This window comes from Lynx canadensis, chromosome E1, assembly GCF_007474595.2.
Source record: "Lynx canadensis isolate LIC74 chromosome E1, mLynCan4.pri.v2, whole genome shotgun sequence".
NCBI classification, from domain to species: Eukaryota; Metazoa; Chordata; class Mammalia; order Carnivora; family Felidae; genus Lynx; species Lynx canadensis.
The window spans coordinates 47,062,260-47,079,201 of record NC_044316.2 but is presented as its reverse complement, the minus strand read 5'-3'; the positions used below and the strand labels follow the sequence as shown (position 1 = coordinate 47,079,201).

The 16,942-nt window shown below is 40.3% G+C and overlaps 1 protein-coding gene across 7 annotated transcripts in view; it reads right to left on the bottom strand.

The window, feature by feature from the left end:
- The window catches only part of HELZ (helicase with zinc finger), a 156,107-nt gene that overhangs the window by 26,245 nt on the left and 112,920 nt on the right, over window positions 1-16,942 (bottom strand). For all 7 annotated transcript variants that reach the window (XM_030296660.1, XM_030296664.1, XM_030296661.1 and 4 more), the window contains 5 exons: window positions 14,921-15,128; window positions 7,981-8,060; window positions 3,128-3,698; window positions 2,508-2,724; window positions 868-1,384 (listed from right to left, as the gene is read on the bottom strand). In XM_030296660.1, the coding sequence (XP_030152520.1) occupies window positions 868-1,384; window positions 2,508-2,724; window positions 3,128-3,698; window positions 7,981-8,060; window positions 14,921-15,128 (1,593 nt within the window). The remainder of the gene's footprint in view (window positions 1-867; window positions 1,385-2,507; window positions 2,725-3,127; window positions 3,699-7,980; window positions 8,061-14,920; window positions 15,129-16,942) is intronic.

Sequence of the window (16,942 nt, the reverse complement as noted above, 5' to 3'; positions counted from 1 at the left end):
AAGAAAATCACTGAGGAACTGCCAAAATGAAGCTCTTGTCAAAAAAATATGTTTTCAGATATTAAAATAGGAAATGTTTATCCTGTTTTAATAAAAAGACATCTGTGATTGATAATGACCACAACCAGCTTTATAAATTCTTACCTTTAATCCCCACAAGCTTAAAGAGAACAGCTAGACAACGTTTTTATAGTCTACACCAATGGTACCATTTTGTAAGTTTCATAACCCGGAATTACTAAGATTTTCGTATCAGTGAAGGTCCGCAGAGATTCTTTTTGGAGATACCTGAGTATCTGAAGACAAAAACCCAGTTTGCCATAAAATGTTCAGCGCTGCAGAGTCAATCCTGTACTACACGCACAGCCCAGTGACACCCGGGAACGAGCACTGCCACGGGTCAACCGCCCCCACCCACGAAAGCACCAGGAAGGGTGACAAGAGACAGCACAGCGCTAGGAATTCACCGCTGGCTGCAAAAGCCATCATCTATGGAAAGCTTAATCAACAAATTCATAACTGACACACGTAACGTAAGTGAAAAGATGAATCACTGGAAACCATTTCCCCAGATTAGACAGAACAAAGCTGCTTGAAGGAAGGGCCTCCTCGGGTCAGTCAGGTGTGAAATGTTCCGAAACAGCAGTAACAGGCTCTAAGGGCATGTTTCAACAATAACGGACATTCTACAAAGCCTGAAATAGCACATAAGAGGGGAAATTAAAAATACATTCCAGGAAAAGATTATCTTTAATGAGTACTAAATTCACGAAGATCTGTCCACCGCTCTCATCAAATCAATAAATACTAGCATTTTCCACAAACATTTAATCCCAAAAGCAAAAAAAGGAAAAGAAAGACATTTACCTCTTCTAAGCTAGGGAGCGAAGAAGAAGATACTGTTCGAGATGACAGTGGGTGAAATGGCTCTTGACCAATAGCGTGTTGATGATTCTGTATTTGTACAAAAGGGTTCTGCGGTGGTCTGTGAGGCAAGGGAGGTAGGCCGTAGGGAAAACCCGGCCCCATTAGGTGACTCTGTTGTAAATTAGCAAAAGTCCACGCTCCGTCAGGCGCCAGGTATTTCAAGGGAGGAGGGGCAAGGTGTTCGGATGGCAATGAGAACGGTGAGCTGAAGAGCTGGGGCGGCAGGCGCTGCGGAAATGCTGGGTTGTTAGCTACTTCGATGTCTCTGCTACTGTCATTAAAGTTAGAAAAGTGGCCACTGTGGTCCGTGCTGGACGGGGGAGGCGGGGCTGCTGGCGGGCTCCTGCTCTGAACTTGTCTATATTGCAAAAGTCTTGATTGAGGTGGTGGCATTTCAGCCAGTTCCCGTGTTTCACTTTGATCACGATTAGACAGTTCTCTGATTAAGTCTTGAAACCTACATAAAGACGATGAGATACGAGGACAAGAAAACAAAGGAAAAGCTCCATCACATCGAGGAGAGCTTAGTCAACTACATGGGTTAATTTTTACAGACAAAAATGAGAATACTTCATTAGAACTCACGGTAATTCATCTCAAAGGTGAGCATTAACACTCAACAGATGTGGAATCGAAGACACTAAATATGCCCCAAGTATCTGATTTCTTTCTTTTCCCTTGGCATTAAAACCAACTGTCCTGTCTCTACGTGTCTTCAATAACTGGCAGTTATAAAAGGTCACCCCCCCGCCCCGGGGGGGCCTGGTGGCTCAGTCGGTTAAGTGTCCGACTTCAGCTCAGGTCGTGATCTCAGGGTTCGTGGGTTCGAGCCCCGCATCAGGCTCCATGCTGACAGCTCGGAGCCTGGAGCCTGGAGCCTGCTTCAGATTCTGTGTCTTCCTCTCTCTCTCTCTCTGCCCCTCCCCTGCTCACACTCTGTCAATCTCTCTCTCAAAAAGTAGATAAACATTAAAAAAAAAAAAAAAAAATTTTTTTTTTTTTTTTAAAAAGGTCACCATAATGGTGGACCTTTTATTCAGAGGGATTAGGAAACACTTCGTTGCATCCACATGACACTGGCCATAAAAACAAGTTTAGAAGGAGGACTGAACCTGCATCAAGGTCTGTAGTTCAAAGCAGATAGAATTCTGTGCGGCTAGGAAAATAAACTGATGATAAATTTATAAACTTTAACTTTCCACCTAATTTACTTCTGTATCCATTCATTTCTTGCATTACTACTGAGTACGAAAAGGTGCTCACAGTGATGGTACATTTCTTTTTCAGGAGAGCCACAAAGCATGGGGCCACATTAATTTTCAATCCCCAACACAGTCCCCACCCAGATGTGCACTTCTAAATGGATTCTCTCTAGCATCTTCTAAAGTTACTTCTAAATGGATTCTCTAGATTGTAGAGTCAATCCTAGCACCGTGTAGCACGTGCCTAGAAGGCCAGCATCCAATTTCTTTGGGACGATACCGCAACTTGAGGCTAAAAGGGCGGTATCCAAGAGAGAAGGCTGCGTGGGGGAAGGGGAGCGGTCCCGGTGCGAGGCTATTCGTATTCCGCAGAAATACCTGGAGTCTGCGGTTTCTGCTTCGTCCTCCGCGCTGCTGGGGAGCTTCCAGTCTGCTCTCACTGGCGGCTGAGGAAGATGCTGGAGGTGAGGATGTGGATGGTGGTGAGGGTACGGAATACCGCCCTGACTGAGATAGGCGTGATGCTCATTCCACTGCTGGAGCCGCACCTGCTGCTGCCTCAGTGTTTCCAGAGCTACACTCCCATGCATACGATCTGCAAGATATTTGGGAAAAGATTCAGTTTTCACGCATCTGGGGTTTCAAGTTAACTCTTTCCAACAGTCTCTGCAACCAGATTTTCTTCACAAAAACAAAGAAATGCCTACGCTTTGGGTTTTGGAGAAGGCAAATGTCTTCTAAATTTGCCAGTAACTAAAGTTACGGTAACGGTGGTGATGACTGTTCCTACGTCATCATGTAAAGTGGCACCAACGGGACGCTTAACATTACAGAGCATTTGGAACAAGATTCTGACTGTTACGCTAAGTGACTGATGTCTGCTGCCATCACTTGAAGAAATGAATCGATCCTGACCCAAAAGAACACTGCACAGTACATGTCGATTTAAGGAAATAATCTCTGAATTTGTCACACCCAGCAGTGACAGGAGAACTTACCTAAAGCCTCCCCGATTGGCAATCCCGGGGGAGTCTCATCAGTGAAGTTATTCAGATGGGAAGGAAGGAGGGGGCCGGGCTGGGCGATGGCCCGAAGAGGGCTGTGGCCTTCCTGCAGCATGGGAGGGGGCTGCTGCTCAGGAATCACAGCCTCTGCAGGAGGGGACTGGGGCCGGTGAGAGACCGCACTATTAAAGAAAGCGCTGTTGGGCCCTGCCTGATAGGCAGGGGAAAGTTGAGGAGGTGGCTGCTGAGTCAGCTGATTCAACGGATTCTGTGGCGGGACTACCTGATTTGGTTGGGGCGGCAACTGATTTGGTTGTTCAGGCAAATTATTCTGCTGCTGATTTAACAAGGCGTGCTGCTGCGGAATTGGAAATGGTGGTCTTGGTAGCTGGGGAAGGGGATGAAAATGACGATTGGGGATTGCATACTGTGCGTGGGGAGCAGGGAGAGGAAGATTTATATGTCTCGGGTTGAGATTATCTTTGCGATGAAATTTGGTATTGGGATAAACAACACCAGGACGCGACTCAGGACTTCTGTTCTGTGGATTTGATTCCAAATCAATCTAGAAAAAAATAAGAAGTCTTTCTTAACTGCGGACGATCTGGGTCCTGTGGCTCTCCACCTATTCCCACCCCTAGCACATCTGAAGGATATGATACATTCTTATCAGTAACAGCCAATGCTACGTGCCCAATCACTTTCTGATAATCAAATGAGGGAATAAACATTTTTTAGACCAGGAAAGAAGAAATAGAAAAACCCGTGTTATATTTGAGTCATAAGAAGACATATTGCCATTTTATTAACACATCCACTTTAATTCCTTTAAAAGCATGATTTTTAATTTCACACTTTCTTCCTCAGAAAGACAACCATTGATTTCCTTCTGATATAAATCACTATAATGTGTCCTTTCCTACCAATTTTATTGTTTTTATACATCTCTTTCTTCAAACATATCTATATTAATTTAAAAATACTTGTCTCAATTTAAACAACTTTGAAGTGGACAAATAAATACTTTATCACCTTTGTATAACCAGTTTCGTTGTCAATTTTTGCCATTAGGTATCGGTATTTCTTCTCTCAACAAACATTTACTGAGAACCTACCAAGGGTAGTGCCGGAGATTAAAGGACAGTGAGAAGACGGAGTCTGTACCCTCAAGAGCTTACAGCAAGGGCTGGCAAACTACGGTTCCCAGGCCATTTCCAGCCCACCAAACTTTGACAAATAGTTTTCCTGGAACACAGCCACCCTCATTCGTTTACGTATTGTCTACGGCTGCTTTCTGACCACAGTGGCAGAGTTGAGAGACTCCAACACAAACCATATGGCCCATTAAGCCTGAAGATTTACCATCTGACCTCTGACCTTTTGCATAAAAGGTCTGCTTAGAGGAGGCTTCGAGTCCAGCGGAAGACACAAACAAGGAAACATAAAATTAGGTGCTGTAAAAGGATGTGATAGAAGGTCCTAGTGCCTGACAAAATTAAAGGTGGCTTCACAGAGGCTGGGACATTTGAATTGAGTCTGGCACAAAGATCTGGGATTTTCCAGTGAGGGAAGGACGTTCTAAGTAAACGTAACAGCCTAACCAAGGAGAGACAGGCGGGGAGAGGAGAAAGAGTAAGGCAGATTTGAGGAGCAGGAGAAGTTCTGTGTACATACAGCTACAACATCACTTGTTTATATGTTCGTTTTCCCCTTCTTGACATCAGATAACACTGCGAGAGCCCAGTTATACAAGACCCAGAATGATTCAATACTGAGTATAAACATTTTTAATCCTGTAAACTGTGGTAAGCTACCGAAGGTTTGTAAACTATGGAGTGCTGTCATCCTTCTGCAACCTATGTTTGATCACAAATGGTGACAATGTGAAAAATGAAATACAACGTGGAAAGAAGCTATTTTTCTTTCCCCTCTCTGTCAAAACACTCAATAAGCCGCTTCGGTACATCAATCTCCTGTTAAGTTTCAATGTGGAAATAGTCACGGAGTACTGCAAAGTACTCGCCTCACCAAAGGCTCTCAAGCTACACACAGAACTGACCACTCTTGAGAACCCAGAACAAACAGCCTGTTCCTGAATTGAAGCCGTGGGACTCCTGGCGACCAAGCTGTTGCAACAATGTTTGTTTGCAATGTACCAATCGGGCCTCAAGTGCCTTTTCACCTCTAATCGCCAGTTTAAATGGATTGCCACTTGAATTTGGCCAGTAATGTCCCGAAGATTACTGGGCGTTTATAAATCATCTATAAAATGAATGAGAAGAATGACTCCTCCCTCCCAGTCTCCCAGCAGCTGCAACGCCTGCTCTTCAAATGTCCCAGAACCTGTTACCCAAAACGGCATTACAAATATGGGCGGTCTTCAATAAAGAGTTGTCATTAACTGTCTAAATCATTCGACTTTATCTGCAAAATAAAAGTTTCAGAACCTGATAAAGGCTCTTTATAAACAAACATGGTCCCCCATGAATCTGCATCTTTTTGAGACTGATGTCACATTCAGCTGGGATATACTTTTTTCCATAAGACACTGTTGATGTTCACACACAGATCGCATGAGGGAGGCCGTGATAGGATGTCAAGGTTGTTTGTGGATAAGCGGCCTCCTTCACTTCTGACTTTGACATGGACAGGAAGCTAGGCCAGTCATAGGAGCCTAATCAATACAGTGCTACTCTTTGACACTACAGTGGGCTAGGCAGGATAGAGGGAGCCGGAGAATACTATTATCAGAATGAGATCATCCCACGTCACTCTCCTCTTCATACTGAGGCACTGAATCAAGGACAGCCAGGAAATGGTTTTCCGCGAGGCCCCAGGACAAAGCATCAGAGTGGAAAGAAATGAAACGTGTCTATTAGGTTGCCTAGTTCCTGGACAGGGAAAGAACAAAAGAGAAATTTAAAAACAACGAGAGATGCTTCACTATCTCAGCTTCGGTTGCTCCCATAGCACCCAAGGCTCTTGCGGACGTTTTGTCCTGTGCTGCCTGTGACTGCACGGGCTGCCACGGCATCGTAGCGTGTCATTTGTTCCCTCTCGCACCCCTTTCCAAACACACAGAACTCCTATTTGCACTGCAGCTCCCTCCAGACTCAATCAGGAAGTTCCACTGGCGGCCTCATTTGCACTCCTCCAGTTGGTAGTAAGTCCTTTCAGTTGTAGAAATCGTGAGTCAGAGCTGCTTATGGAACATAAGTCACTGAGTACAGAGAACAGTTGCTTAAAGCAAGCTGAGGTTGGGAATACAGATTTGGAAGTCATTATCATGCAGCAGAGATTTAAAACGATGGAAATGACCTAGTTTGTACTAAGAAATCATAGAATGCTGAGAGGTGTAGGACAGTGACAGAACCCTGGGAAACCCCAACATTAGGACGAGGGACAGATGGGAAGGGGGGGGACACGAACTCATAAAAGAGGCAGGTCACGTTAGACAGGGTTGTGAAAAGTAGAAATGTGGGGCAAAGAAACCAGAAGAACAAGATGGTCAAGAAAAATGAAGTAGAAAATAGAGCCAAATACCAGAGAAAAGACAAGTCAGACTACAACTGAAGTGTGTTCGTAAAATCTGCTCACTTGAAGTGCAACGGTTTTCAGTGAATGTCAAAGTCGAATACGAGGCTGCATTGGTTCAGGGCCAAATAAGAGATGAGGTGGAAAGGTGAACTTGGGGAAACTATAAAGGAGATGAGGGTTAAAAAGAAAGTGTCTTTAAAAAAAAAACGGTCGATTGGTCAATTTATTTACTGGCTGAGAAGGAAGAACTAGCAGCTGGAAAGAATTTAAAGAATTTAAAGATGACTGAGGAGAACGGACTAGGCCTATGAGGTGACCAGAAGAGGAGAAAGTAGTCTCAAAGGAAACTCCTTCTCTTCTACCAGACTCTTATGTGGTAATAAGAAAACAGGGTTGTCAAAGGAGAAAGGGGTAAGTCTAAGGTCTTAAGTTAACAGGGTGAAATCCTGATGTGGCAACTCTAAAGCAAGGTCATCTCCTGATCATAAGGATAACTGTAGGTGGAAGGTATCAAGGCAGGAGAAGAGCTGCTGAGAAATCGGGCAAAGGGAGCTAGGTACATGTAACAAAAGGCAGAGGAGCCCCCTGGGTTCCCTGAGATTAGAAAATATTAATTTCCACTGGCACTAATTCAACCAATGATTTGATTTTCCCTAACTGGTCCACAACCACAGAAGCAAATAAAGGAGATGAACGGGTGAATTAAGAGTTCAGCATTAGTTACGAAATGAATAAATCATGGGGATAAAAGGCACAGCACAGAGAATACAGTCAATGGTATTGTAATAGCCTTGTATGGTGGAAGATAGTAACCGCACTGTGATAAGCATAGAACAGACAGACTCATTGAATCACTATGTTGTATACCTGAAATTAATGTAACATTGTGTGTCAACTACACTTCGATCTTAAAAAAAAGTTAAGGACTTATACAGTAGATGTGATGAGAGAACAAGGTGAGCGACATAAGGAAGTTAAGTCTTCCCTATTCACGAGAACAGTTCTTTCCATTCTGAGATGATTTTCGATGACACGTCTATAAATGTGTCTCACTTACTACTTTATCATACAAAGATTCTAAATTCAAGTCTATCACTGACCAACAATTTGAGAAAAGTATATGGATAAAGCAAACAATAGCCAAAGAAAAGGTGAAGGGGATAACACGACCCAACAGGTCCCCATGAAACAATAAGCATAAAAGATATACATAAAAAGAGAAAATTTTCTTTAAAACATCAACATTCCAAGGTGATCAATCAGACTAAAATCCATTAGGACAATGCATTCACTACATGTAAGCAGCATACCTGTTTGGATTCCATAGGCTTTTTCTCTGGTGTTCGAATCTTACTAATTTCAGGTCCAGGATTATTTGTATCACTTTTACCTAAGAAAATATTTTTAAATTCTTATAAATTGTCTCCAATGGATGTTACATTTCCAATGACTAACCATTATTAGAGCAGAATAATTTGAACATTTTTCATCTATTGTATCAATTTATATTACTGCTGGGGTTTTGTTTTTACTAAAGTTTGAGGGTTGTAGTTTCCCTGCAAGAAAGAAAATTTATAATTAAAGCAAACCTCATTATCAATAAAAAAGATTTATAAAGGAATAACCTTAAAACATGAAATAATTTCAAAGATAATTGCCCATTCTCCAGGAATTTGTAGCCTCGTTTTTCCTAAACCAGTCACAGAAAAGGTACTGAAATTCTTACTACTTATAAAGGCTCAATGTTTTGGCCATTTACAAATATAATTAAGCAAAAATGCAAATAATATATCAATCCAAATTAATCAAGAAATCTAAACTGAATAAAGATATTCTGAAAGGGGTGTACTTATACTCCTTAAAAGTAATAGATAGCAAACTAAATGTAAGTGAATGAGGAATAGCAAAGGAAACAAAATTAAAGTGTTTTTAAAAATCACAATTATAACAGAATTAAAAGATGCTATTTCACACATGTGAAAGGATTTTAATCTATTAGAATTAACTGCTGGATATTTTAAATTCCTTGAAAAAAATCCTTGATTTGGGTTCTTGTTTGAAAACACTTTTAGGAAAGCCACTGGAACTCTCTCTGTAAAATGAATTCTCATGCCAAAATAGCCTTACTACTAAACTTCAAGAAATGAAAACTACAATGTCTGAAGATGAAAAATACACTAGGTAGAACTAACAGATTAGACACTGCAGTATGGAAACTTAATGAATTGGAGGCATAGCAATAGAAATTACACAAAACGAAATGCAAAAAGAACAAAAGAATTTAAAAAAGGAAGTGCATCCATCAACTGTGGGAAAAATTAAATCAGCCTAATATTTGGGTTGTTGGAATTCCTGAAGAGAGGAGAGGCAAGACATAAAAATATCTTAAGAAATAAAGGTCAAAAGTTTCCAAACTTGATGAAAACTATAAAACCACACAGATCCAAGAAGCTCAACAAACTTCAAACACCAGAGGCATGAAGACAACTACACCAAGGAACAGCATAATCAATCTACTAAAACCAGCAAAAAAGAAACTCATAAAAGCAGTCAGACGGGGGGAAAAAGGCACATTACATATAGAAAAAACAAAGACAGGATGACATCAGATTTCTCACTAGAAATAATGCAAGCAAGAAAACAGGAGAGTAACATCATTAAAATGCTTAAAGATAAAAATTGTCAACCTTGAATTCTATACCTTGCAAAAATATCTTCTTTCAAAAATGAAAGTGAAACAAAAATATATTCAGGCATACAGATGCTGAAATAATTCATCACCAGTAGATCTACACTATGAGGAATGTTAGAACTTCTTCAGGCAGAAGGAAAATTGTATCAGATGGAACCATGAATATACAGAAAGAAATAAAGACTACCAGAAATGCTACCTACATGGATAGATCAAAAAATTATTTTTCTTATTATTTAAAACTCTTTTTTATTTATTTATTTTGAAAGAGACAGAGTGCGAGCAGGGGAGGGGCAGAAAAAGAGGGAGAATCACAAGCAGGTTCCACGAAGTCAGTGACGAGCCCATACAGGGCTCAAACTCACAAAACCATGAGATCATGACCTGAACCGAAATCGAGTGTCAGACGCTTAACTGACAGAGCCATCCAGATGCCCCTAAACCTCTTTAAAAAATTATTTGGTTGTGTAAATAATAACAATGTTTGGCCTTATATGTAAAAGTAATATGTATGGCAATAATATCATAAAGGCCAGAAGAGGATAAATTGAAATACTGTAAGGTTCTTTGTACATGAAATGGTAAAATATAAATTGGAAAGGAGTCTGTGATAAAGATATATACTATAAACTCTAAAGCAAACACTAAAATAATAAAGAGTTATAGCTAATAATCAAAAAAGGAGATAAACTGGAATCATAAAAAATATTCAACGAATCCAAAAGAAGATAGGAAAAAAAGGCAAGGGGAAACAAAAGAAGATTGGACAAATTCAAAATAGATAGCAAGATGATAAAATCAAGCCTAATTTATATAATTAATTATAAATGCTCTAAACACCTCAATGAAAAGGCAGAGATTGTCACACTGGATTAAAAAAAACATCAAGGGGTGCCTGGGTGGCTCATTTGACTCTTGATTTCCATCCAACTCTTGATTTTGGTTCAGGTCATGATCTCACAGTTTGTGGGATCGAGCCCCACGTCGAGCTCCGTGCTGGCAGCACAGAGCCTGCTTAGGATATATTCTCTCCCTCTCTCTCTCCCTCTCTCTCTCTCTCTCTCTCTCTGCCTCCCACGCCCCCCGCTGGCTCTCTCAAAATAAATAAACTTTAAAAAAAATCAAGAGCCAACCATATGCCATCTAAAGGAAATGTGCTTTAGGGTCGCCTGGGTGGCTCAGTCGGTTGAGTGTCTGACTTCAGTTCAGGTCGTGATCTCACGGTTCATGGGTTCGAGCCCTGCGTCAGGCTCTGTGCTGACAGCTCAGGGCCTGGAGCCCGCTTTGGATGCTGTGTCTACATCTCTCTCTCTACCCCTCCCCCTTACTCCCTCCCTCCTTCTCTCTCCCTTTCTCTCAAATAAACAAACAAAAATTTAGAAAGAAATGCACTTTAAATATAAAGACACAAATCAAGGAACCTGGGTGGCTCAGTTGGTTAAGCATCCAACTTCATCTTGGGTCATGATCTCACAGTTCAAAAGTTCATGCCCCGCATCGTGCTCTTGTGCTGACAGCTTGGAGCCTGGAGCCTGCTTTGGATTCTGTGTCTCCCTCTCTATCTACCCCTCTCCCTACCCCCACCTCAAAAATAAACAAACATTTTTAAAAATTTTTTTAAATAAATAAATATAAAGACACAAAAAGATTAAAAGTAATAGATCAAAAAGGAAAGAAAAAGGTCAAAACAGATATACCATGCTACCACTAGTCAAAATACAGTTAAAGTGGTTACATTAGATATTAACAAAGTAGACCTCTGAGCAAAGACTATATTACCAGGGATAAAGAATGTCATTCAAAAAAAGACAGCAGAGTTAATTAATCAAAAGCACATAATCCTAAATGTTTATACTCCTAATAAGAGAACTTCAAAATTAACCAAGCAAAATTTAAAGGAAAAATAGACAAATACCAATTGTACTTGGAGATTTCAATATTCTCCTCCCAATACATATTTCTTTAAAAGAAGACAGAAAATCGGCAAGAATATAGTACACGTGAACAATTCTATCAATCAACCTAACCTAAGTAACATTTATAGAGTACTCCATTCTTCTCAAGTGCACATGGAACATTCACAAAGATACACCATATCCTGGACTGTAAAACAAATCTCAGGAAGTTCAAAAGAAAAGAGTTTGAGTCCTACAAAATACGTTTTCTTGCCACAGTGGAATCAAAGTAGAAATCCACAACATAAAAATTCTTAGAAAATCCTCAATAACTGGAAACTAAAACTCACCTTTCTAAATATTCCATGGATCCAATTTCAAGTGAAATTAGCAAGTGTACTTAAGGGGTGCCTAGGTGGCCCAGTCGGTTAAGTGTTTGACTCTTGGCTTCAGCTCAGGTCATGATCACAGGTTGTGGGTTCGAGGCCTGCACTGGGCTCTGCACTGACAGCATGAAGCCGGCTCAGGATTCTCTCTCCCTCTCTTTGCCCCTCCCTGGCTCTCTTTCTCTCTCTCTCACAGAAACATAAGTAAATAAACTTAAAAAAAAAAAAAAAAGTGTACTCAACTGAATGAAACAAAAATACATCAGAATGTGTGGCATGCACTACTGAGGAGGAAAATCATAAAACTAAGTAAGAGAAACTGAGAAATAGGGTATCTGGGTGGCTCAGTCGGTTGAGCCTGCAACTCTTGGTTTCAGCTCAGGTCATGATCTCAGAGTTCATGGGTTCAAGCCCCGCACAGGGCTCTGTGCTGACAGCATGGAGCCTGCTTGGGATTTCTTTCTTTCTCTCTCAAAAACTAAACAAACATTAAAAACAATTTTTTTGAAGTGTGTCCTTAAAACAAAAAGAAACTGAGAGAGATATCCTGTTCATATAACAGAAGACTCAATATTGTTGTCAATCCTCCCCACATCGGCCTGTAGATTCAACACAATCCCAATCAAAATCCCAGCAGGATTTTTTGTAGAAACGGACAAGCTGATTGTAAAATGCATGTGGAAAATGCAAAGGACTTGGAATAGACAGTTTTGAAAAAGAAAAACAACCTTGTACTCATAAGTACCTGACGTCTAGACTTTCATGAAGCTACAGGAATCAAGACAGCACATTTGGCACACACATGAACGTGTGCATCAACAGAACAGAACACAGACTTCATGTATGTGGTCAACTGATTTTCAACAAAGGTACCGAGTTAGCTTAATGCAGGAAGGACAGTGTTTTCAAGAAATAGTGCTAAAACAAATGAACATACATAAGCAAAAAGAAAACAAAAACATCCTTACCTCATAACACATATAAAACTTAACTCAAAAAGGACCTAATGTGAGAGCTAAAAACACGACACTCCTGGGGGAAAAAAACACAGATCCTTGTGATCTTGGATCAGACAAAATTTCGCCAACACCAAAACATGGCTCAAAAAAGAAAAAAAAAAGGATAAACTGAATTTTATCAAAAGTAGAAACTTCTAGGGGCACCGTAAGCACCTGACTTCAACTCAGGTCATGATCTCACAGTTCAAGTGCCAGGTTGGGCTGTGTGCTGACAGCTCAAAGTCTGGAGTCTGCTTCAGATTCTGTGATCCCTCTCTCTCTCTCTCAAAAACAAACATTACAAAAGAGAGACAGAGAGAGAGAGAGAGAGATAGAGAGGGGGAGGGCAGATGACCCAATGAAAAGATATTCAACATTATTAATCATTAGGAACATGCAAACTAACACCACAATCAGAATCTATCAGATACCTCCTAGCAAAGGTAAAAGTAAAAAGACTAACAATACTAAGTGTTGATGACAATGTGCAACAGCTAGAGATCTCATACATTACTAGCTGATGAGAAAAATGCATCAGCCACTTTGGAAAACAGCACGGCAATTTATTATAAAGTTACCTATGTATTTACAACATACTCAGTAATCTTTGGAAAACAGCACGGCAATTTATTATAAAGTTACCTATGTATTTAAACATACTCAGAGCCAAAAAACAGAAATAACTAAGGTGCCCGTCAACTGATGGATAGATACAAACACTGCAGTGCAACCATATAATAGAATATTGATCAACAGTAAAAAGGCATAAACTACTGACATAGACCACATAAATGAATCTCAAAAGCATTAAGTGAATGAAGCTGGACACAAGGAAGCCATATACTCTGATTCCATTTATATGACGTACTAAGTATAAAGACAAGGGTACAGAGGCAAAACGCAGATCGGTGGTTGCCCAGGGCTGGGGGTTGGAGGAGAAGACAGACTACAAAGGACTATGAGAGAATATTTTGAGTTACGTAAACACCCTGTGTCTTGATTCTGGTGGTGGTTAACAACTCTGTTCATTTGTCAAAATATGTCAGCTGTACATTTAAAAAGTAAATTTTACATTACATAAATTATACCTCAGTAAACCTGACTTTAAAAACCAGACTGAGTGCTGGGGCACCTCATGGCTCAGTCGGTTGAGCATCTGGCTTTAGCTCAGGTCATGACCCTACAGTTCGTGGGTTCGAGCCCCGCGATGGGCTCCGGGCTGACAGCTCAGAGCCTGGAGCCTGCTTCTGATTCTGTGTCTCCCTCTCTCTCTGCCCCTCCCCTGCTCACACTCTCTCAAAAATAAAAAAATGTAAAAAAAAAAAGAGAAAAAAGGTTTTTTTTTTCTTTTGAAAAAAACAGACTGAGTGGGGCGCCTGGGTGGCTCAGTCAGTTAAGGGTCCAACTCTTGATTTTGGTTCAGGTCATGATCTCATGGTTTGTGGGTTTGAGCCCCAAATCGAGCTCTGTGCTAATAGCACGGAGCCTACTTGGAATATTCTCTCTCTCTCTCTCTCTCTCTCTCTCTCTCTCTCTCTCTCCCCCCGCCCAACCCCTCCCACTTGCGCACACGTGCTCGCTTACTCTCTCACTCTTACTCTCTCACTCTCTCAAAAAGAAATAAATACGGACACGTGGCTCAGTCAGTTAAGCGTCCAACTTTGGTCACGATTTCATGGTTCACGAGTTGAAGCCCCTCATCCAGCTCTGTGCTGTTAGCAATTCTCCCTCTCCCTCCCTCTCTGTTCCTGTCCCGCTTGCATACACGCATGCTCTCTCTCTCTCTCTCTCACTCAAAATAAATAAAACCCAAAAATCTTTAAAATATATAATAAAAAATAAAATAAACAAACAAACTTAAAGACTGTGTAATTTTTCCTTCAATTACACAGGAGATTATGATTCACAGAAGATGTAACTATTTTAGGTCAACTATTGCCACAGTAGCATCTACATTTAGTGTACCACAAAAATAATTTTGGTCAATACATATATTTAACAGGAGAGGATTTTCTGTCTCGATTTTAAATAACTATCATTTAAAAACACTCTAAATATTAAAATTTGGTATTTTTTCAGAAAATTGGTAATATTGATTATATCATGCATTTTCATTTGTGTACATACTTGTATCTTCTGGAGAGAAGATCCATAGTTTTTGCATCACATTCTTTCTCAAAGGGGTCTATAATCCACGAACAATTTAACAATCATATTGTTAAAAGATACAAGCAGGTGTATCAACATTTTAGGATCTTGATAACAGCAAAGCAGCTCACCATTTCGACTTGGCTCATGTTGATCCTTCTCCTGATGCTGGCTTTGTGGCTGCCCTATGCTGACGGGTGGGTGGTGCCCAAGGCCATACGGTAGGGGAGACCCCCGTCCGTGTGTCTGTAAGAGGTTCATATTGTAGGCCATCGCTGCTTGGTGTGTAAGGATCCGAGGATCAACTGCAAACCTGCCCTGGTACCCTGTCCATGGTACCTATGTTATCACAAGAAATGGAGTAACTGCATTAAATACATTTTAAAATGCAAACTGCTATAGTGCTACTGATTAGGAAAAAGCAAACACACACATGTTAATTTTATCAAAATAAGTAACTACAAAGTCAATGCTAGTTATAACAACTGGTAGAATTATTGCTAGAACTGAACTAGTCAAGAATTGGCTTCCAAAAGAAAAATTGGCTTCCTGAATCTTTAGTGTGTAGGGAAAATTGGTCATTTTTCAGGTTAGGAAGAAACTAGGGACATAAAATTGGTAATTATTCCTTGACGCATCAACTTATTTTATAACCCTAAATCACTTCCCTTTAATATGAATGTATATATGTCATAGATTATCAAGAAAGTTACCCTTTAAAGTTATAACTGCATAGTTACATAGTTTAATAGACTAAATGAGAGAACAAGTGAAAAAGTTAAAGAATTTAGTCCAAGGAGTCTCAACATAAAATATACACACTCCAGGGTGCCTGGGTGTCTCAGCTGGTTAAGCATCTGACTTAGACTCAGGTCATGACCTCACAGTTGGTAGGTTCGAGCCCCGCATCGGGCTCTGTGCTGACAGTTCAGAGCCTGGAGCCTGCTTCGGATTCTGTGTCTCCCTCTGTCTCTGCCCCTCCCTTGCTCATGCGCGCTCTCTCTCTCTCTCTCTTTCAAAAATAAACATTAAAGTCCCTCTCTCTCTGACCCTCCCCCGCTCATGCTCTGTCTCTGTCCCTCTCTCTCAAGAATAAATAAACATTAAAAAAAGTTTTTTTAAAATGGTGGGTGGCGGAGGGGCCTGGGTGGCTCAGTCAGTTAAGCGTCTGACTTCGGCTTGGGTCATGATCTCATGGTTCATGATTTTGAGCCCCACATCAGGCTCTGTGCTGACAGCTCAGAGCCTGGAGCCTGCTTCAGATTCTGTGTGTGTGTGTGTGTGTGTGTGTGTGTGTGTGTGTGTGTGTCTGACCCTCCCCACTAACTCTCTGTCTCTGTCTCAAGAATAAACATTAAAAAAGTTAAAAAAAAAAAAAAAAGAAATACACTCCAAATTTACATGAATAACCAAATCACTTAATGTTCATTGATTGTAGGCAAAATTCAGATAGGTCATTAGTTTAAATTAACTCTTTTGATTAATTCAACTCTTCCCTTAAACCACAGAAACAAAATATTTCTTTAGGTATGTCTAAATACATAATCTCTGCATACTGACATAAAAGGATAAATACTATGACATCTGAGCTACTGCCCCTATTATCTTATTATAGTGTAACTGTTAAATGCAGACTCTTAAAAATCTTATATAATAAAAGCCTCTCTGACCTAGTAAAATGAAATATAAATCCTAAGGGACTTACTATTTAAAGAAAATGATGTATGATGTTGCCAGGCTGTCTGGGAAGAAATAAGTCAGCTAAAATTGAAAGTCTTTTGGGGAGTGGGCACGAATCACGTATTTCTTACCAACAGCTATTGGCTGTTGTAATTGTAAACTCTCACGAGCAATATGGCTGAGCAAGGTGTACAGCTGGGCATTTTTCCATTTTGGGGTGTGGAGGTGCCAAAACCCCTGGCAATAATCACCTCTGCCTGAAATTATAATATTTGCCTTAAATGCAAGAAATATTTTCTGGGATAAAATTTCTGAATTTGGAAATATTAGTAAAAAAAAAAAAAATTTTTTTACCAAAATAGTAAAAAATGTTAAAGGAACAAAAGTGGGTTTTACACAAGATGAAAACCCTCTCAATATCTATAGTCTCAGAAAACATTTAATAATGTTTTTAAGTGCCAGTAAGATTATGA